General features: G+C 36.6%; 1 protein-coding gene across 2 annotated transcripts in view; it reads left to right on the top strand.

Moving 5' to 3' along the window:
- rad50 (DNA repair protein rad50) overlaps positions 1–23,217 on the top strand; it is a 112,629-nt gene that overhangs the window by 74,796 nt on the left and 14,616 nt on the right. For both annotated transcript variants that reach the window (XM_083135504.1, XM_083135505.1), the window contains exons 15-23: positions 177–297; positions 1,546–1,634; positions 2,331–2,468; positions 3,095–3,246; positions 5,042–5,247; positions 9,349–9,518; positions 12,224–12,424; positions 13,681–13,887; positions 14,401–14,574. In XM_083135504.1, the coding sequence (XP_082991630.1) occupies positions 177–297; positions 1,546–1,634; positions 2,331–2,468; positions 3,095–3,246; positions 5,042–5,247; positions 9,349–9,518; positions 12,224–12,424; positions 13,681–13,887; positions 14,401–14,574 (1,458 nt within the window). The remainder of the gene's footprint in view (positions 1–176; positions 298–1,545; positions 1,635–2,330; positions 2,469–3,094; positions 3,247–5,041; positions 5,248–9,348; positions 9,519–12,223; positions 12,425–13,680; positions 13,888–14,400; positions 14,575–23,217) is intronic.

Raw genomic sequence — 23,217 nt, 5'->3', positions numbered from 1 at the left:
TTAGAATTTTACTTTATTAACATTTCACTCACTGAACGCAAAATAATGAACATAACAGACTATAAACAATTATTAGAAACTCAAATGAATAACGTAAATTGTGGTGTAAGGAAAATGAACACTTGGTTCTTGAAGAACTGAAAAACTATATTTTACTTTGGTGTTTTGTATTACAGGGTAGGGAAGTGAAAGATCTGAACAAAAAGTTGAACAATAAGCAGATAGACTTTAGCAAGCTAGAGTATAAGCGGAAGACCATTCATGAGAAACTGAAACAGAAGGAAGAAGCCCTTCGTAGTAAGTATAACACATTTTTATATTAAGTGGTGGTCATGCCATGTCGAATCATTGGTAAAAAATGTGAAGTAAAGTATATGTCCAAATTTTCAGAGCTCTTGAAAAATAAATCATAACTTCATAATGGATGTGGTAAATGCTGCTGAAGTATTACCTATGTGAAATTTTGAGTTTCCGCATTGCACAATTGGATAGTTAATGTCATGTTGGGCTTGTTTTGAAGCTAAAGAATTGCCATTTTCATAAAAATCAAAATATTTAAATTTTAATTTGAAGATCACTCAACTATCCAATTGTGCAAAGTGGAAACTCGAAATTTCACGTAGGTAAATTATAACCTGTGTTCTGTCAGTATAAAGAATTGCTGTTTTCATAAAAATTATCAAAATATTTAAATTTTAATTTGAAAGTCACACAGTGTGACTTTTGACCTTGAATTTTATTTTTATTTTATATGCAATTTTTATTTTCATGGGAGCAATATACATTGTGCATTGTTATGCTGCCCCTTTTTCATGTTGATATCATTTTGAGATGCCTATGGGAACTGTAGTAATAAAATAAGTAACAGTGGGAATCATTCTGATATAGGAACTTCTCATTCTTAAACATGTAATAAGTTCAGCTCTAAAGTGTGCATTTCTTGAACACCCTACTTTTTACTGGAGACAGTGCCTACATCTGGCACTCGTATTAGTTTCACTCTTCAGATGTCATAGTGTCCTTTCAGCATACCAAGCCAGTCTTTAGTTGTTCTTGCATGTACATGATCTGATAGCAAAATGATTTTGCTATAAATGCACTTTTTGTGTTTTATATTGAATTAATTGTTTCATTAAAGCTGCTTGGGTGAAGTAGTTGACTCGCTAACTTGCCAACAAAGTTCCAAGTTTGAGTCCTGACCTGGCCGTGGGTGTCCCTTGGACTTCATCTTACCATTCGTCCTTCGTCCTCATTGCAATTAAAGGTAGCAGAAAGCAACCTAAAATAAGAAACAAATTAATTTGATAAGGCATATGTTTCCCCTGCTCGAACTGAACATGATGCATGTTTTCTGTTGTGTTTATATATTTCACTAGTGGCAGTGAAAAATCAGATGAAGCCAGGCCAGCTCGGTAGCTCAATGTTAGACATGGCATGGTATGACAGAGACCCAGGTTCTCAAGTCCTGGTCAAGCCAGCATTTTTCGCTGAAAATTCTACATATTATATTTATTTATTTTTAATTAATTTTGTTTTTATTTTCAGTGTACGAAGAGCAGATTTATGAAGAATGTGGAAACCAGGATTTTGAAACTGTGCTCAACAGTGTGAAAGAGAAAATAGATGGATTACAGGTTTGATTTTTTTTACAAATTCAGACCCTTGTCAATTATTTTGATATTCACTACAGAAAACTGAGGTTATAAAAGCTAAAAGCTTAATTGTATTTATGAAACTGCCTTATTCATTCATTATAATTGGAATTTGTAGTGTTATTTTGAGTGGACAAGTTTTTTCCTACACTTTGTAAATAGGATTTTAAGAATATTCTTATAAAGATGTGGCACTTAAAATTTTGTTGTAAATTTATTAATGTTCTGTTTTGACTGGAGGATAAGATAAGAACAACTTTCTGGTGTGTTTAAAAAGAGGATATTTGCCACCTTGGAGGCCATGATCTTTGAATGATGAACTTCCACTATTATCACCAAAGGTTTCTAGGTTCGAATCCTGTTTTATGCATTGTTGTTCCTTTATCAGTTTCATTTAACCATCCCTCATCTCGTCTTCATTGCCACAATTAACTTCAAGAGACAGAAAAGCAATGTAAAATAAGAGAAATATAAAAAGAAGATATCCACAATAAGAAAGTTAAAAATATTTTGTTCTGTGTATTACAACTTATAATTTTATTAAAAAAATATATGACTTTGCATATTTCTAGCATTTTTTTATTTTTGAATGTTGTAGTACATACAGATGTTAAAATATATAGGGTTTCAGTTTCCAGTGCTGTACATTCTTGTAATTACTTTAAATTTTTCTTATAGGAAAAGAAAGGAACTCTCGGTGCCTCTTCACATATGCTTTCCATGTACATGAAGAAGTTGCGGGAGAACAACCCATGCTGTCCACTTTGCCACAGAGAGTTTGATTCAGACAATGATGTGGATGAGCTGATTGCTGAGGTGAGTGATCCATAAATCACAAATAACTGTAAATAGCCAGTCATTATCACAGACACAAGTAATTCTAGACTATACCATTCAGACGTCACTAAATAGCTGCATTTTTATATCAATTCATTCTTGGACTGATTTTTTTTTCTCGGTTACAATAATCTTGGAAATCTTCAAATGCTTGAAATATAGGTTCATTATACAGGGTGATTCGTAATTCCCTCTGAGGTTTCAAACATTTAAAGTACAAGAACTATAAGACATACAGCAAAAAGGTGCATATCAGTACATAACGTATCTCTCCATGATGGAATGAGGCACTCAGTAAGATAGGGAATTCATAAAGTTGGTAAAATAACTGGTTTCACTATTTCAGTTACTTTTTTGTAACTGAAATACTGTAATCTGTTTGTGATTTTGTTATGACTTACATGAATGTGCTCTAGGTGAAAGTGTCATCAGCTCAACCTTACATGTATGTACTAAAAAATTATGCAACTTTTTCATTTAATTCACTGGTGAGACAAAACTCAATGCCTCCATAACCTTTACGTGCATTTTTTCACTTTATTGAACAATTTCTGCTTGCAATGTTGCTTGGTTTTATTATAATGATTTTCTAATTCTGTTTCCAGATGAACAGGAAGGTCAGGGAGATTCCAGGCACACTGAATGACACAAAAACTACCTTAGAACAAGCAGAACAAAAGTTCAACAAATTGCAGCAGTTGAAGCCTACTTGCGAAAGGATAAAGACCATGAGGGCTACAGAGATACCTAATATTAGGTATAGTGTGCAATTTTCATATAGAATGACATGCCAGTTAGCAAAAGACAGGATTGGCTATTGTAAAATTGTTCATAGTTCATGTCTTGGGACTTTTTTCCCACAAAGATCCCCTCTTTCTTTGTTTTATGGAAGTATATTATAAAATTTAAACAGTGCAATTCAATATCGGAGTGGGTGATCTAAAGGGCATAATAGAAACATCTTAAAGTAATTAATTATAGAATTATAACTTAGTGAAAATTGATGAGGAAATTGTAGAGATGGTATTACTGTTCACCTATCAAATTGTGTCCAATAGCAACAAGGAGTTGCAGTCTATCCAAAATGGATATACAGTAGGGATGGGCTGATATGAAAATTTGGCCGATACCGATAAAGTACCGATATAAAATTTACCGATACCGATAACCGATATTCTACCGATCCGATATAAAATTAGAAATAGTCCTTGAAGAACCTGAGAGGTTTATTGACCTCTTTAATAAATGTGTGTTTCAAGGTGACTGCAGTGCAAGAGAAATTGCATATTTAGACATTTACTTTTTTAGAAAGTAGGGCATGTATATTATCCATAAAAATTACAACAAAATGGCAGAATTTTGCACTAAATTATCAGAAAATAATCGATATATCAGATCGGTAAAATAATCGGTAATTTTACCGATAAACCGATACACCGATATGCCTATATCGGCCGATACCGATAGAGTACCGATTAATCGGTCCCATCCCTAATATAAAGCATGCAGAAGGATCATAGTTGTGGAAATTGTGGAGAGACCAGAGATTGGTTTGTTGACACAAGATATCAAAGACCCAGGTTTAATTTCTGGTTGAACTACAGTTTTACATAACCTTTTGAGTAAATTATACTATTATCCTCCATGTGCCATAAGCTTTTCATTCAGTTAAATTGGTTGAGTTATTCACGGAATAGTTCATTGCCACTGCTACGCAACATACCTTTATTTGCTTTGATCATTGTATTGCTGGAACTAAGGATATACCAAAAAGAACTTTTAGAACACTAATTAAAATTTACCAATATCGTACTGATTAGACATAAATAACAAACATTTGAATAAGAATCCAAATAAGTTATTAACAGGGACATGATGATGTTGGTTTTTGCTTTACAAAACGAAAATGTCTTTGAATTATACCTTGAATTATACCTTTTCATTCATGGTAACAGTGAAATGACAGAAGTGTGCATTCTATTAAATATTACAGTGTGTACAGTAACCCCCCGAGTTACGTAAGTAATGCGTTCCCTAAACCTTTACGTAACTTGAATTTTACATAAGTTGAATTTGTAAATTGCTTAAGTGTAACTTTGTAAGAAACTGCAATATTTATTATTATATTAATATATGCATATTATTTTATAAATGAAACATCATGCAGCAGTATTTACTCTGATATAAATTATAAAAGTATGAAAAATATATAAAAGAATATAAAAACTACTTCGCATCGGATTCCGCATAGTGTACACAACAATACCAGAGAACAATTCGTGTTACCCGATCTGAAGTTGGAATAAACTTTCCTGCCGGACTACCCGCTTAACGTTACACATATTACAACCCCGAACACAGCTCGGGTAACCTGCTTGTAACTCAATTTATAAAATCGAAACACCCACTTAAGGGGTTAAGGATATTCAGCAACACTTGTCAGGAGTAAGGCTACTGAAACTCAATGCAACAGGAATGCTGCTAGTACTGAAATGTTATGCATTCTATTCTGGAATCCAATACAGTAATTTCTGTGCTACTTATATTCACAGAACTGAGCTGGAGGAAACAGACAAGAGTTTGGAAAGTGCCAAGAAGGAAATGGAGGACCTGAAAGCAAGGTTGGTGAAGCCACAGCAGGATGAGGAGACTGCGAAGAGCATGCAGGCAGGCATCGTCCTCCTGGATCAACACCAAACTGATCTCAGGAAGGTGGAAAGGGAGATTGAAATGTTGGAAGCAAAAATGCCTTCTGGAGGTACGTATTGTGTGATTATTTTGGAACGCACAGAAAATGAATTTTAGTAGATAGTAGGGATGGGCATGTGAAATTTTTGCCAATGCCTATAAAGTACCAATATGAAATTTACTGATACCAATAACCAATATTCTACCGATCCGATATAAAATTCCAAATGGTCCTTGAAGAACCTGCTTGTTTCCAGGTGACTGCAGTGCAAAAGAAGTTGCATATTTAGACATTTACTTTTTTAAAAAGTGGGACATGGAGATTAGCCATTAAATTATAACAAAATGGCAGAATTTTGCATTAAATAATAAAATATATACAGTAAACCCTCGTTAACACAAATTCTCTTAAGACGAACACTCGGTTAACATGAACAAAATGTTGGTCCCGGCAGGGATGTATTATATTTTATAGAACGTTTTATCGGTTAACATGAATTTCGGTTACCACAAATTACGAACTGTTTTTTAGTCCGTTGCATCATTAGATCTGATTTAACACAAACTTTCAAAGTTTTTCATATTTTTTTTCTGTTGTTCCTCTGTCGTTCCTCTGCTAAGAAATGTAAGTATGTAAGAAATCGCTCAACAGTCTCTATCATCTTGTCAACAACAACTTATACAGTATTGTAACCAACAGATTCAGATCAACAATGTGTTTTTCTATTCATTAAAACATAGCCAGTATGAGTAACATCAAGATTAAAACTTGGGTGCAATTGCTCGACAGTCGCGATCATTGCGTCAACAATGAGCTTATACGTGTATAACCAACAAATTCAGTTGTATGTTCAGATGTGTTTTTGTATTCTTTAAAACATAGTCAGTATGCAAGCAGGAAGATGGGAGTCATGGCCAAGAGAAAGCAGACAGGCATAGATCTGCAAACAAAACTGAGAATCCTAGAGGAAGTAGACCATGGTGCATTGAACAAAACTACAATTGCTGAGCAGTATGGAATTGCCAAATCTACATTATCTACAATACTTGAATACATAATACGTATTGTAAATGGTTAATGTGTAGAAAGAACTGTATTGCAACAATAAAATTTGAGTTCCCGGTTAGCACAAATTTTTTTAACACGAATTCTTGATTTTTCGGTCCCTTGGGATTCGTGTTAACGAGGGTTTACTGTATATGTGTGTGTGTGTGTGTGTGTGTGTGTGTGTGCGTGTGCGTGTGCGTGCGTGCGCGTGCGTGCGTGTAGATATATATAGATATTAGGGATGGGCCGATATGAAATTTTGGCCAATACCAATAAAGTACCGATATAAAATGTACCGATAACCGATATTCTACCGATCCGATATAAAATTAGATATGGTACTTGAAGAACATGAAATGTTCATTGATCTCCTTAATAAATGTGTGTTTCGAGGTGACTGCAGTGTTAAAGAAGTTGAATATTTAGACATTTACTTTTTTAGAAAGAAGGGCATGGAGATTATCCATAAAAATTTCAACAAAATGGCAGAATTTTGCACTAAATTATAAGATATTTATCGATATATCGGATCAGTAAAATAATCGGTAATTTTACCGATAAGCCGATACACCGATATGCCTATATCGGCCGATACCGATAGAGTACCAATTAATCGGTCCCATCCCTAATAGATATATATAGATAGATATAGATATATCGGATCAGTAAAATAATCAGTAATTTTACTGATACACCAATATGCCTATATCCGCCGAAACCGATAGAGTACTGATTAATCTGTCCCATCCGTAGTAGATAGTATTAACGCTAGGCCAGATTAATCATTTGTCTATTGGTCTGTGAGGAAGAAATTAAGGGGGTTAAATTGTCTGGTAGAGCAGTGATTAAGAATTAAGAATATACACTTTTGGATGACCCAAAAATGGAAATATATATTTGAGACGATCTAAATATCGTACAAGATATGCAAATTTCAGCTGAGAGAGGATGTATTTACCTGCTTTTTCTTGTTGGTGGGAGGCCAATTACTCTCCCTACCCCCCCTCCCCCACCTTCTCTGGTGTTGTCACTGTTATCAATAAAGTTGCTCATAATTTTACTGATTCAATATATCTCTAAGCTGACTAATTTTGTGTCAAAATCTGCCATTTTGTTATATTTTTTATGACTATAAAGATAGAATTCATATATATTGTGTTTGTAAAGCAAGCGTGTAAGATGAAACTAATTACTAGAGCCCGGATTTTAGGCAAAATGCCTATTCATTTCCGACGCTGGTAGACAAAAATTGAACACAAAAGTACACCGATAAGGTTCTTAACATTCTGAACCATACTTTGTTGCCTTTTTTTGCCTATTTCACCTTACACTGCCTTTTTCAACCATTTTTGCATTTTTTTTGCCTCTTTTGTCATTCTGACAAGGCATTTTTTTAAATTATATTTCTCTTCTATTTGATTTGGTTTTTCAATAACCCTTGTTATTCAAACGCCACCACGTATTTAATTTACACAGAAACAATTCATGCACAAGTTTTAAATTCAATACCAGGCAGTTTGGCAACATTGCATTCATTATCGGTTTCGCAGAAAGAACAACGCAACTGACTACCTTGCTGAAGCAAAACAAACATACTTGGTCTCACGTCGCGACAAGCGATTGTTGTCTCGAATTTGCCTTCTTGAACAGAAATTCGCTGCCAGTTCTCTTCTGTAATTTGGAGTGCAGAACCGTGCTAAAATGCCTCCCAGACAAAGTGTGCCTTTGAAAAGCAAGTTGACCGCTATGTGTTTGAATTTGGAACTGACATCTTTTCTACAGATGGATCGGTTTTCTGTGTTAAGTGTGTGTGAGAAAGCTGTGAACCACGGGAAGAAATATTTCATATCTCAACACGTGTTGTCAGAGAAACATAAATCAGCTGCAAGTAGGAAGATCGGACAGAAGAAAGTACGTCAGCTTCCAGGACTTCTGACAGATCACAGCCGAAAATCCGAGTTTTCACTGGAGTTATGCAAAGCATTTATTGATGTAGGTATACTGGCTACTTTCCACGAATGTGTCAACGCGATCACTTCTGTTCTTCCCCCTAAAGGCAAGTTGGTTAGTGAGAAATGTGTGCGTGTTCGTAGGGAAAATTCTGATCTTGAGGAAATGGAGAAGATCGGCAAAATCCTAGCGGGCGACAATACTGTCACGGTTGAAATCGATTCATTCGTGACAGCATGCTTCAAATACGCCCTTGTAACATCCGTTGACGTGGAAAGATCCTTTTCAGCTATGAAGAATGTTTTGTCTGACAGAAGACAGTGTTTCACGACTAACAACTTGAAGAAAATCCTAGTTGTTATGTGCAACAAGTAAATACGTACTGACATTACTAGTCTCCAAAATGCATTTTCTTAATTTTTATTGTTGCAATATTTTTGAGATGTGTGTTTATTTGTGTTTATCGTTGCTAAATCTGCAAATTAAGAAAGAAAAAACATTCATTGAAGCATTAATATTTTACAAATAGTCCCGTTTGAATGCAGTGGGTATCATAAAACTTTTACTGTGTGTTTTTGTATTTGTGTTCGTTTCTTTGTTTTGGCCCAGGTAAGATTAAAAATACTACTAAGTGTATGTGGTGTTTGTTTTGGTTGTGCACCAAGCAAATTTTTGTTGACGTAGGCATCCGTCACGTGCAAATGAAAGCAACTAAATTAGATTTTAAAAAGGAGCCATTTTGCTGGGCATCATAAATATTGAAAGTAAAAACCAAATTGTTTACCCTACATAACAACAGCTCAATAATATTTACTAATTTTAGGTTAATTTGTAAATACATTTTTAAAGATTTAATTATTAAGAAGAATTTAAGTCCTTCTCTTCAATTTTTAATGCCTCTTTTTCAATTTTCACCGCCTCTTTCTGAAACTTGACTGCTTTTTTTCAATTTTTCGCTGCCTTTTTGCCTTCAATTTTTAATACTTTTCAGTGCCTGAACATCCGGGCTCTACTAATTACAGTCATCTGGTTTGGCGATACATCTCCCATTTCACTCTGGACAACCCATTGATGTAATGTATTTAGAGAATTTAGTATTGAGGTATGTTTGTGCATGTTTGAGTGTACATTTTAAACACTGTTGACATAACTAAAACTTGCTGTTCTTTCAAGGCTCTACACGGAATGTGCATGAAGCGATGAATGAAGAGCGTGCTGTTCGTTCCGACCTGGCTCTAGAAAGAAAGGCTTTTGATAATAAGCACGAGATGTTAAGTACCCACAATGAAAAACTTCAGAAACTCAAAGCAGAGGAGAACACATTGGTAGCTAAGAAGCTGAAGGTACAAATATTTATTTTCACTTAAATCTAGTTTATATATGAAGGGTCAGGGGAAATTTTCTGTCGTAATGAAGGGTGTCATTTCCTGACGTGTTTATGCTGTGCTGGACTTTACTACACACTTTCTTTCAATTCATACATTTGACACTTCCATTCATCAAAGCATATGATTTTTGTACCTTTTCATTTACATATTGAGTTAAGTTTTGCAATGAAAGGTTCATTTCTCTGGAATTTGGTGAGTCTACTTACCTAGTGTTTACCTTGACCCTTCATTTGACACCAGAAACTGTCTTACCCCTTGTTCTGGGAAATATATTATTATTCACTATATATTCACAGTGGAACCCCGATTTTACATTTTCCCACATTTTGCATTCAATCTTGATGGTCCCAACGCAGCAAAGAGTAAGAAAGTTTCCCCTGATTTTACATTTTCCTGCATTTTAAGTTTTTTTCAGCTTGATACCATGAAATGTGTAAAATAGAGGTTCCTCTGTATATTTAGAAATATAACAGGTAGCATTTCACAAACATTCATTTGCATTAGATCATCGAATGAAAACAGTTGACAACAAACAGTTATACAAAACAGCACATTGGGCAATGACACTTCAGCCAGTATCCATGTGACTTATGATTATGAAAACAGTCCTGCAGGCCATATTTGGTGACCTCTTGTATAGTGGAGAATGTGAATGGCGTGACCTTTTCTGCTGAGGCAAACCGGAGCCCCATGGTCACATTTTTCAGCTTGGAAAACAGGTAATAATCAATTGGAGCAAGGTCCTGTGAGCATGGAAGCTTTGGAAGGGCAGGTATGTTGTTCTTGGTGAGGTATTCAGTCACCAAGAGCAATCTGTGCACCAGGGTCATTATGGATAATACAGACTCTTCATCGCACTGCATTACAAAGACATTGAAGAATGGCTGCATATGCTTCCTTATTGACCTTTCGGCCTTCAAGAATGAATTCAAAATGTACCAATCTCTGGACATTGAGCAACATTAGGTGCACAACATTTCCTTTTGATCTCTGCACAAAATTTTGTTTGACATGGTGAGCTGCTGCCTTGCAGTTTCTAGATTAAACACCATATCTCATTGCCTGTAATCAATGTTCAAAAATATATTATCTTGTCCACTGATTTGCCACTACCAATTTTCACTCTTCCAAATTTATTATCTGTGAACATCCTCGGATTGTGTGTTTTTGCTTCAAATTGTTATGAAGAATTTCATGTACTGAACCATGCAAGGAACCTAACAAATTAAGCCAAGTCATCTATCAACCGTTTGATTTCTGCAAGTCTGGTGATCATTTCTTGATTTCTGACTGACTTTGGTCTGTCTTGTCCGTGGACTACTCTTATATGCCACTTGTGGCACTCTTATGCTTGTGTCTGTAACATTGCTTTCTCTACATACACTTCATGTAAGAAGGTATAATATAATTAAATGTGCCTAGTTTCATGCAAATTAAATCTTTACCTGCTACTCTTTCTGTACCATCAATGCAGTTCGACAGCACAACCTATCGGTCATCCACACAATGCCATTATACATATAACCTCTGCTAACTACACTCACCACTGTGCACTGTACTGTGTTCATCACATGTCGGACATTATCGCTGCCACTGTGTGACGGTTGCCAACTGCAAGAAAGTGTCAAGCCAAGTTTGATTGTTTTTTACTGTACTTTATGTACTGGAATAAAGTACTTACTGTTCAGCAGCTACCATCCACTCAGGAACTTGTCAATCTTTATTGTACTTCCGGTGCACACAGCAAAAACAACACAAACCAGAAGGCCACAAAACAGTGATACAAAAGTTCCTGAGTGGATTGTGGCAGTGGCCATTAGAACTTCAAGTAACTTTATTCCTGGATATTAATCCACTGGATGCAAATTAGAAAAGTTTGAAATGCTACCTGTCAGAATTAATCAATGGGCTTTTTAAATATATTGTGAATTATAAATTAGTTACATAATTTGTCCTATATCTGAGTTAACGCAATTCTAGCCTTTTCACCGTTTTAAATTTTTTTATGCCAATAATAAAAAAAATGGAATATAAAAATGCTATAAAAGTTTATTATGAAGTTTCAGGTATTGAAGTGCTGTATTTCATTCTTTGATGCAGGTGTAAGTCATTAAGTTCTCCTTGTTTTTAACTCATAAAATGTTATTGATATTTCAAATTATCAGTATGTTGAGTATTGTAATTCTTAAATGGTACGGGTCTCATTCGATTGACTGACAATAGCAGGTTGTTTAATTTGTTTATGTAAATTTATTACCTACGGATGTTCACAATTCTATAATTTTTCTGATTATTCTTATAAAAGTGACTGGCAAAAAATTTCCATCCATAGAATTGTAGTGTTTCTGTATTTAGATGAGCGTTATTAGGTAATACTGAAATGCATCCAAGAGTCATGTTTGAAAAGTAATGTTCTACTCAACTTGGATAGTTCCAACATGTACCTGCACTAAAGAAAGGTCAGGTTTAATCATGTACTGTACAGTCAGATGCATAAATATTCCAAGATTTTACAGATGAGTGCGCACTAAGTAGCACTTTTACACAGAACCTGATTCTATGTAACTTCAGCTGAAAAACACATTTTTTTTATGAGACATATTTTCTGATAGAAGTATTGAAATTAATGTTAATCTTGTTTGAATTTGTCTCTTTTCAAGATCGAAGGTGGCCTTCAGCACAGGAAGCAGCTGGAGGACCGGAAAGAGGAACTGGAAGTAATGGTTGGAGTAATCACAGAGGAAATAGAAATGGCTCAAAACAAATTGCGGCCAATCAAAAACCAATTAGATGCATCAAATCGAGAGAAAAATGAAATGAAAGAAACCCACAAGAGAGAGTTGGATAACTGCAGAAAAAAGGTATGGTCCTGGTTCTTTTACTGTTAGTTACTAAATGTTGAAGTTTTCTGTGCTGTCATGAGTTACATGAACAGTGTGTGAAACACAAAACAAAGTATTTAAGTAACATAAGTATCCCACACTTATTTGTTTTATTGGTATTTCTCGCAGATCTCAATTTCTACAAAATATTTCAAGCAGTTTTACATCACGTGGCAATAAAAAAAAAAATTCCATATGCATGTGTTTTGGGCTGTTAACAGGTTGGTTTGGATAGGATTTTTCTTTTCTGTTTTTTACTATTTCTTCTTTGTAATATTTTGAGGGGAGCACAATGCAATCATGACATTATATTCTTGGATTTTAATTTTTTCCACATCTTATATTGTCTTCATTGTTTCAGTAAGCCTAAATGGAATATAAAATGTTATAAATTTATTACGTATTGAAGTACATTGGAGATTTTATTTTTACATTTTTCAGGGGACCAAGATGAAAAACTTAAAATACAGGAAAGTGTAAAATCTGGGAAAATGTTATTACATTTTACTCTCTTGGGACCATGAAGATTGAGGTATAATGCAGGAGAATGTAAAATTGGAGTTCCACTGCATTTCTTTCTAGTACAGTGGAACCCCGATTTTCCCAACATAGTAACATGTTATAAAACTTTCCTCGGTTTTACATTTTCCTGCATTTTAAGTTTTTTCAGGTTGGTCCCCTGAAAAACGTAAAATCGAGGTTCCACTGTATATTAATTTACTATCATGTGTTGTGTTCCATGAAATATGAAAATATTGAATAATTCTTCTATGCAAAATTCGGAGTTGCCATATATTTTGCACCATGACTGTGAAAAGCTCTTATTTTGTGATTACATAACAGGTATTTTACTATTCTGATGTAACTCTCAACATTTTAAAGCAGAACTTTGGTAAATTGATGCATATAATGTTGTGGAACACTTACCTACTAATATTAATCAATATTTTAAACAACTTTTAATTGTTACAATTTTTAAGCATGGTATTGGTATCATTATCAGTGGAAATCGATAAGAATGTCTGCATGGGTTGAAAGCGGTATCAGCTCAGCCTAGTTTGCCCCTTCATTAATTTCATCTCATCGTCATTCTTCCTCATTGGCAGCGTTAACCAAGATTGTGAAAGAAGAAAAGAAAAATACAAAAATGCTTAGTGGCAATAATGGTTTGAAATGAGAGAAGGAACTGTGTTGTATTACTCTTGATCATAAAACATGCCAATTGTTTGTTCCAGGTCAATGCCTTACAGAAGAGAGAGGAAGACATCAAAGTGCGGAACAGGAACATTTCTGAGTACGAGAGAGAGAACATTCCACAGAAGCTGATAGCAGCGGAACAAACTGTGAGGTCCCTGGAAACAGAGAAGCAAGAACTTGGTGAGAAATTGAATGATTCAGCTGATAGCATTGGTACCATCAAGAAGGAACTCACAACTCAGCAGGTATGATGTATATTGTTCTTATCTTGTTTGTGTCGTAGATTTACTTGTGCTTTTTTAGAATTCTTAGTCTTTTGCCCCTCAGAGGTTCATTTGGTGGCTGTGCTGGTCACCTGGTTAAGTGACTATACTTCAAACTGTAAAATGGCTACAAGTTACACCAGCCATTTTATGTTATATATATATGTCATTCTAATGCAAGTTTAGACATAAAATGTGTGTGCCATCCAAGATCCTCTGGATGCGAATGTTATGTCTAATTATTAAAATAATTTCTGAGAAAGAAGAAGCAAGAACATATAGTGGAACCACAAGCAAAGAAACCTGCACAGACCCGCAACTCCTGTGCACCGTACTCCCTACTCCCACATGAAGGGGTGGGGGAGAGTGGAACATGCTTCCTTATGGCCCGAGCTGAACAGAAGAAGGGAAAGCTGCACGGGGACTTTTCGACCAAGGTTTTTTTTTCACTTGTGGTCGCTCTATATGTGTTACATATCTGCTTGTTTTTCCTAGGTGAGAGAACGAGAACTGGAAGATAATATGAAATTGAGGCAGAAGAAAGAAGAGGAGGAGGAATTGAAAGTGGAAGTTGATGAACTGAAGAAGAAGATGGGTGATGTGAGATTTGAGACATTACTTCGAGAAAAAACCAAATTGAGGAACCAAGAGTCAGAATTGACCAGTGAGGTAAGGAGTTTTGATTTTCATTGTAGATGAAGATCGCTGTATTTTTCAATATAGTTATATGCCATTTAGTTGTATGGGGGGATTTTTCTGAAACACAGTATGTATTTCAAAATTGCAATGGAAAAAGAGCTATCAAGTATTTCCTGCTTTTCAAAATCAAATATGAGGCCAGTTTGTAGTTTGGATATTAGCCTGATGAGGGCTTCATAAGTAAACCTAAAATATTACTCTTTAAGGGGGTTCTAAAGCCATGTTAAAGAATAGGCCCAAATTCCCAGACAGAACCGTAGCATTAAGATAGATTCGGTAAGAAAGAAATTTTCCAATATGAAAGATTTTTTTATTCACTAGAACCTGAAATAAATATAATTTTGTTACGATTAAAGGTATTTAAGTAAATAACAGAAAATATAAGGTGTCTGTCATGTTCAAACTGCTGCGTACAGATGGCGTTGAAGTGGTGGTTCTTGTCAGGACCGGTGCATTTTTGTCTTTTATGGCCAGTAAGCAAGATTTTGTTGTGAAACAACGAATCCAGTGTGTAGCCGCTAGTACCTGAAATATCATGTGAAAAGGTGAAAACATTTCGTATCTTCAGAAAGTAGTGGTTATGTTTATGGTTTTTGAAGTGCCATATCGTTGTGGTACTAATTTTAGCATACACTGTTGCCAAAATTTCACTCTGTGTTTTCTAACGATATGATGGATCATTACAAGTGCTTGATTGGCCGAAACTCAAACCAAGCTACCAGAGAATAACTAATGTTACTACTACATATAGGAGAACAAGGGGACAAATATTTCATCGGGGATGTGAGAAAAATGGAATAACTTGAAAGGTAAGTCTTATACTTAATTGTTTGTTGCTTGATATTCTCCATTAAAAGCAAAACGTTTGTAATATGAAACATATGCAGAATGTATATTTATTTAATGTTGAGAAAATATAATGTAACTTAATTTCTGCATTAATATAGCTTGAACGTATCTGCACGAGGTTGTAAAATTTTAGGTTATGCATGATCCAGATATTTATCGTGTTAGGATTCTTACTAGAGCAAGAAATATGCTTCTAATATGGATTACACCATTCTGCCCATTCTATTCACATGTACATCAAATCGTTTACAATTACAAATCAGGCGATTGTTTCACAATTTCATTTTGCCCTTGTACGTACATGGTTGAACAAGTTGTTCGGATCTGTTTTCGACATTTTTTCTTTCTATTTAGAAACTAGGAGGCAATTTATACAACTTGCAAATATTCATGTACATGTTAGTCTAAGTAAGATTGGATTCAAATAGATTGGTATTAGATTTCTGAATGTTCTACAATTTATAGAAACCGTTCTGTTATATTATTTCACTGAAGAACGTCAGAAACCTGTTGTGGAAAGTGTATGATTCTCTGTTCTCTTGACCTTTAAGCATTTAGGATAGCTTGTAGTAAAAGTTTATCATAACTTCATGCTTTAAGGTTTGTTCTTAAATTGTAAAAGTACGACAGTTAAAAAACTAAAGTCTACCAATCTGCCAATCCATAGTTTGCATGTTCATGGAAAATTTACAAATTAGTATACTTGTATATTACTAATGATTATTAGCTCTCATATTGTGAAAGTACAAGGGCAATCACATAATTGTGGATAGCATAGAGCATCCTGGAAATCATATTTTGTTTTTTATCATGTACATTTAATTCAATTTCCTTTGAATTACAGTTAGGTGTGAGTATGAAGCTTGACTACAACATTAAAATAGTTATTGTCAGACAATTTTGCATTGTAAGAATTTTGTATTTCCAACTGTAAGGTACTTCTTGCTCTAAATAACAATGTACATAAACGTGTGATTTTGCAAACTTGAGTGAAGTGTTGCTAAAATATATTAATACAATTACAAAAAAACAGTAAGAACTGAATTTCCATTTCGTTATTTTACCTCCATCTTCTACCTCTCGCGACAATGAAGATGAATCATTAATTTATGAAATAAATGATGAGGATAAACACAATGAAACCAGGGTTTGAACCTGGACGAACCTGACTCCATAAACCGTTGTACTTGCCACATAATATGAAAACATATCCAACGATTATTTTGTATTTTTCTGTGAATGTAAGGTGATCCCCAATGGCGCAGTTGTAGCCTCATCACTTTCTAATCAAGAGGACTGGGTTCGATACCCGGTGGAGGCACATGGTGGTTCGGATTCCACTTTAAACTGTAGGTCCAGTCCCGATTAGTCTTGCATAAAGTAGACTTTTAACATCAAATAAATCAATCTATGAATGTAACAATAAGTGCTGCTATTATTTATTACTTCGTGTTCCTGTTAGGTACAAATTAATGTTTAACAAACATTATAAAGTTGGATCCGAGGCACTGAAGTAAACTCATATCGTGAAGCAAACCAGTAACCCTTTAATTACGAGACAATATTGTCAACCACTGTAGTACCATTTAGACCCATTATTTTTACATCTATTTACAGAAGATACGTAAGTTTTGTATTTCATTATAAGTATTTAACTTGTCTAAGGTTGTAACAATACAATGAAAATATTTTTTTGAAATACATTATAAGTTGTCTCATACACAATGTTAACTTTATTTTTATTCTTCTTTTTCAGATAAGCATTTGAGAGTTGAACTTTTGTAAAAGAGGACGACAAAATTGATTAACAATGGCAACTGTACAGCTTCAGGATACTATGAAATACAAATCGTCAATGAGGATTGTGTGAAATTTACATAACAGTAATATACGCTCTTTGGAGTGCATAGGCCTACATTGTTTTTTGTTTCTCCAGATAACTTGGTGCAATGGTGATGATTTACTAGACAACAAAAGTCCATAATCAGCACAAGAAATGATGATGTATGTACTTATTAATATCAGGCTGCAAGTAGACAGAAATTGTGAATTATATTCTAGAGCAACTAAAAGAAAAAACAGTGCCTGTGGTGTGATTTGTTTGTCTTGTGTACTAATGAATGGCAAATATTCATTGAGATATTTGTTAGTTGCAATTTTAAGGGATATTTTTAACCAAAACCTAGGACATACGTTCGTCCTGAACTGGATGAGTCTCGCACAGCAAGAAGCATACCTCTCAGAGAAGCAGATAACAGGTTACGAGGAGAAAAAGTACCAAGATACATTGAAACAAAATATTAACATAAATTTTGATGATATCCTAAGTATGAACTCGCCGTTTTTTCAACAAAATATTGTTGTATGTACACAGAGCCCCCAAAGTACTCATTCTAACCGTTGATCTATCCACACACCTACCTGAAGTTTTCCACGGAGGCCCAATTTACTGTAATTTTGTCTCTAAACCAGCCTAAATACAAACCTTCACTCCCAATTGGAAAATTCTGGATAAACAGCATTAAACTTAACTTAAGATGGCGCCGAAGCCTGATGCACGCGCATTTAGTGCTCCGAAATTTCAACTGTTTTCCGGTTGCTTGGGTGCTGTTGTGCTTGTTTTACTTGTGATGTGGACTCGAAGTATTGCAAGAGAAGAAATGCTGGACAACTGCAAGTGTGTGGAGGACTGGTCGCTTAGTTACAGGCGATTTTCTTTCTCGGCCATGAGCTCGGATCGAAGTCTCGTGTGGACAGCTTCTGGAAGCCGCAAGAACAATGCTTCCCGTTCCCGCCAGCTGCATAGCTCAACCCAGCACTGCCTCTTGGTTGCGGCGTTCTCCCTCCTGCTGGCAGGCGACATTCATGTGAACCCTGGTCCCCAGGCGGTTTCCCGTGAACAATGTAGTTTCCGTATATACTACCAAAATGTGCAAAGTCTAACCAAAAAGTTATCGACTCTGGAAATGTTCTGTAGTGAATTTCACGAATACGACGTGATTGGTTTCAGTGAGGTGTGGTTTAATGAAACGATCGGCGATAGTGAAATACCCTTGAAGGACTTTCAGGTATTCCGCAACGATAGAGGTTCACGTGGAGGGGGAGTAATGTTACTGCTAAACAACAAGTGGCCCTGCATGAGACGTCTGGATCTGGAAACGTCATGCGAATTAATATGGACTCAGGTAAATATAGGCTCACATAAACTTTTAATCGGCTGTTTTTATAGACCCCCAAAATCTGGCACTGCAACCTTGTCAGCATTATTAGATTCTGTGCTGAATGCTATGAAGGAAACTGACATCATTCTTATGGGCGATTTCAACCTTCACATAAAATGGTCATCGTCGAACTCTGGCCTATGCACAGACAATGATGGCAGGTGGTTTTTTGATCATTATATCAAAGCGATTGGACTTCATCAGTTTGTAGACTTCCCCACAAGACGCACAGAAACTCTCGACCTGTTGCTGTCTTCGTACACAAAGGTCAATCCCAAGCCTGGTGAGCAATTCATCGCCTCGGACCACACCCCCATCCATGCCGAAATCCGAGTCCCTGGAAAAGCCCCCAGGCCCTCCCCCTCCTCCAGACCTGTCTACAACTGGAAAAGAGTCAACTGGGAGCAGCTTTCTCTTGTCACCAGCTTGTACCGTGGACAATGATGGACCCCCTCCCAGCAGAAGAAGCAGTGGATTTCCTCGTGGACTGTGTGCAAGCCATAATTAAAGATAACGTGCCCCTAAGGAAAACAAAAACATCCCGATTCCCATCGTGGTATAGTGAAGAGACGAAACTTACGATAAAGAACAAAAAGAATGCGTGGATCCTGTGGAAACAAGTCCCAAACGTTCATAGACGGAACACTTTTACTCAATTAAGAAAACATAGCAAAAACTTAATGCAAAGAGACTATAATAATTACATTCAAACTGTGACGGAAGGTGCTGCTAAAAACCCCAAAATGTTCTGGATGCTAATTAACTCACGCCGACAACACGACCGTATTCCCATTCAAGTCTCCTGGAACGGTAATTCTGCTACAAAGAAGGAGCGCACATCACTTTTGAACTCGTATTTTCATAGCAACTTTACAAATAATACCGCTACCGCACTGCCTGAAGTCAAGCCCATCACTCCTTACACACTCTCTCAAATCTCACCTAACTGCAATGAAGTCCACGAATTATTAAAATCTCTTTCATGTTCTAAAGCTAACGCTCCTAATGATATCCCTGGCATATTTCTACAACGATTAGCCCATATTCTATCCAAACCAATCAGCATAATCTTTAACAAATGTTTTTCCGAGGGTGTATTTCCTCTTGCATGGAAGCAATCAAATATAGTTCCTATACTCAAACACGGAAACAAAACTCACGTTACTTCTTATCATCCGATTTCCTTACTTCCTGCACTTGCACTACTAGCCGAAAAAATAATTTCCAATCGTATCCTTGCGCATGCTACTCCGTTCCTCTCTCCCACTCAACACGGTTTTCTTCCTCATGCTTCATGTGACACAAACCTTGCTTGTTTGCTCACCAACGCGGTTAACTGCCTGAGTGCCAAGCAAGACATGGATGTAGTTTACTTAGATTTTTCTAAAGCCTTTGACTCTGTCTCTCATACACAACTCATCCATAAACTTTCAAACAGATTCAACATTCACGACCTCTTCTTAAATTACTCTCATCTTACTTGCACAATAGAAAGCAAAAGGTTATCATATCTGGTTGCTCTTCGTCATGGCTCCCTGTAGTTTCCGGTGTGCCTCAAGGAAGTTCTCTAGGGCCCCTGTGTTTCACTCTTTTCATGGATGATATTCATGAATATATTTCTCCAGAATGCTCAATTTTATTGTATGCTGATGACTGTAAGTTATTTAGAAACATCGCTTCAGTTGAAGACACTTTTTCCATGCAAGACAATCTCACACACATTGGCTGGTGCCAAGACTGGAATCTGAAAATAAATCCCGAGAAATCTGTTTTTATGAGGTTTACCCTCAAATCCAATTTTACAGCACCATCCTATAGATTATGCAACAAAATCATCCCGTTCGTACAACAACACAAATATCTTGGAGTCATTTTCGACAGCAAACTCACTTTAAGCCACCACATAGATTACATAACTTTGAGAGCCATGAAAACCCTTGGGCTAATTTACAGATTTACAGATATCACACATGTTTCTGCCCTCAAAACCTACTTTACATCGTGCGGCGTACCTATTCTTGAATATGGTTCCTGTATTTGGTCAATGGCCTGTAATAGCAATATAAAGAGAACAAACAAAGTGGTAAATTTCTTTATCAGAATAGTCAAACACAGATGCCCAGCCCTTGCAAACTTTTCCAAACATGAAATTCTATCCACTCTTCAAATTCACGATCCGTCCCTTCGCCGTCAAGTTTCAGATCTAACTTTTCTTTTCAAAATCATAAATGGACAACTTTTCACTAACGAACTCTTGCCACATCTTCACATACCAACAGCAAATGCAACAACTTTTTTTTACACAAAAGCCTCAAGGCTATCCCTAGAACAAAGGTAATTTCTCTATAGGCTACAAACAAGGTACAATACACTAATTGATCCTCCAGGCTTCCATCTATCTAAGCAGGCTTTCAGAAATGCATGCATCAAGCAGCTGAAGAGAAATTAATATTTGTTATACCCTTGTTATTGTTTTATTATTATTGTTTAATTTTTATTATTTTTATTGTATTATTCTTGTTACATATGTGTGCGTGCTTCTCATTTGTTAATTTCTATTTTTCTCGCTGTTGATATCCTGATATAAAATGGATTCTTTCTGTATTCAGGATTTCTCAAAGAAATTTTTAAAAAAAAATCTAATTTTAGTAGTCTCGGAAAGCAGACGTTCATACTTATGACTTTTTAAACTAATGACTATTGTATTGAGGAAACTACACTGCTCGCCATTAAAATTGCAACACCCAGAAGGAAATGAGATAGAAACACGAAACTTGGCAAATATATAGGTCATAATAAGATAAGAAAATGATTACAGTTATAGCTCGGTGGTGTGACATGTAGAACGTGGTTGCATAACCCCAAGGAGCTAGTAGCGTGTACAGCCTCCACGGGCAGCAATAACTGCTGCAACATGGCGAGGCATGGACAGAATGAGTCTATCGATGTCTGCTTGCGGTATGGCATCCCAAGCGGCTTCGACACGGTGCCAGAGGTCTTCAACATCACGTGCCGGAAACCTGAGTTGGGCCAGCCGGCGACCCGCCATGGACCAGACATGTTCAATTGGCGACATATCCGGCGAACGTGCTGGCCAAGGAAGCAGGGGCACGTGGTTAGCTTCCATAAATGCGAGGACATTCCTTGCAACATGGGGGCGCGCGTTATCCTGTTGAAAAGTGGCATTATGCAGTGCATGGATTAATGGGACAGCAACAGGGGTGAGAACCTGTGTGATGTACCGTTGGCTGTTCAATGTCCCTTGAATGCGTACGAGATGCGAACGAACACCTATAGCGATGGCATCCCATACCATGATATCCAATGAAGGCCCTGTGTGATGAGCCATGATGCAGGCATCATGAAGCCTAGTGCCACGGTGCCGCCACACGCGTGTACGTCCATCATGATGTTGTATACAGAAGCGGGATTCATCAGAGGAGACTACAGCATTCCACTCCGCCATCCATGCACAACGGTCTTGTCACCATCTCAAGACGCAAACGCCTATGCTCTAGCATCAGAGGAATCCGCAACAGTGGGTACCGGGAAAAAATTCCCCGGTTCGCCAAACGACGAAGCACGGTTCGTGGGGACACTGGACATTGTAAAACATCCCGTACTTCATGCGCAATCCTCGTTGACGTGGCCGTTCTGTCTGTAAGGGCCATGCGTATCGGACGTCTGTCCTTTCGTTCCGTCGTCCGACGTGGACGTTGTGAACCTCTACGTCGCTCTACAGTGCCTTCCTGGACCCACTGGTTCCATACATTGATCACTGTGGATGCATTCCGTCCTACACGGGCACTGATCTCATGGTAGGATAATCCGCATTCACGGTATGCAACAATTCGGTCGCGATCGAACTGGGAAACCTGCTGGAATCGCTGCCGTATTCGACGACGTGGCATTGCTGACCGATTTTAACACACTACACTCACGACCATGCACTTTCACTGCTCTTCTGCACCTATCTGACCTGCTACAGGTACCACTTACCAGATGGTGTGGCAGGTGCACATGATGCATGACGGCCTTGAACATCTAATCATTTCCTTCTGCACCTCTCCTCTACACACTGTGCACATTTCGTCCGATTCCGATTACTTGAAACAAAAAATTAAAAAACATGATTATTATTATTATTACAATTTTCATAATCATCCTTCTTTCAGTCCGGCATTTGCTTGACAATATTGCGAATTTGCTGCTGAAGAAAATTCTTTTCCATGCAAAAAGTAAAGAAAAACTAACACTTAATTTAGTTACTAGTTATTTGGAGGATTAACAGAGTTACAGTTACTAATTTCAAAAACTAACTCGTGTTAATTGAAAATCTTGTCACTTGTTAATGTAATTAATTCGTTACTTCCAAGGACTGGATATCAGCCAAGGTCGCTTAAAGGATTTTTTTCTCAGGGAGGCAGTAGTGCTCAGAGTGGGGAGAACGTGGAGTGATGACATCCTACAATTAAGAAAATACTCATAAATCTTCCCCTTCTAGGATAATTTTCGAGGCATCCCACCACCCACTGCACGTTCT

The sequence above is a fragment of the Lepisma saccharinum genome, chromosome 14 (assembly GCF_977018435.1).
Source record: "Lepisma saccharinum chromosome 14, izLepSacc3.1, whole genome shotgun sequence".
Taxonomy (NCBI): Eukaryota; Metazoa; Arthropoda; class Insecta; order Zygentoma; family Lepismatidae; genus Lepisma; species Lepisma saccharinum.
Note: the sequence above shows the minus strand (reverse complement) of the source record. Positions and strands in the feature narration are given on the sequence as shown.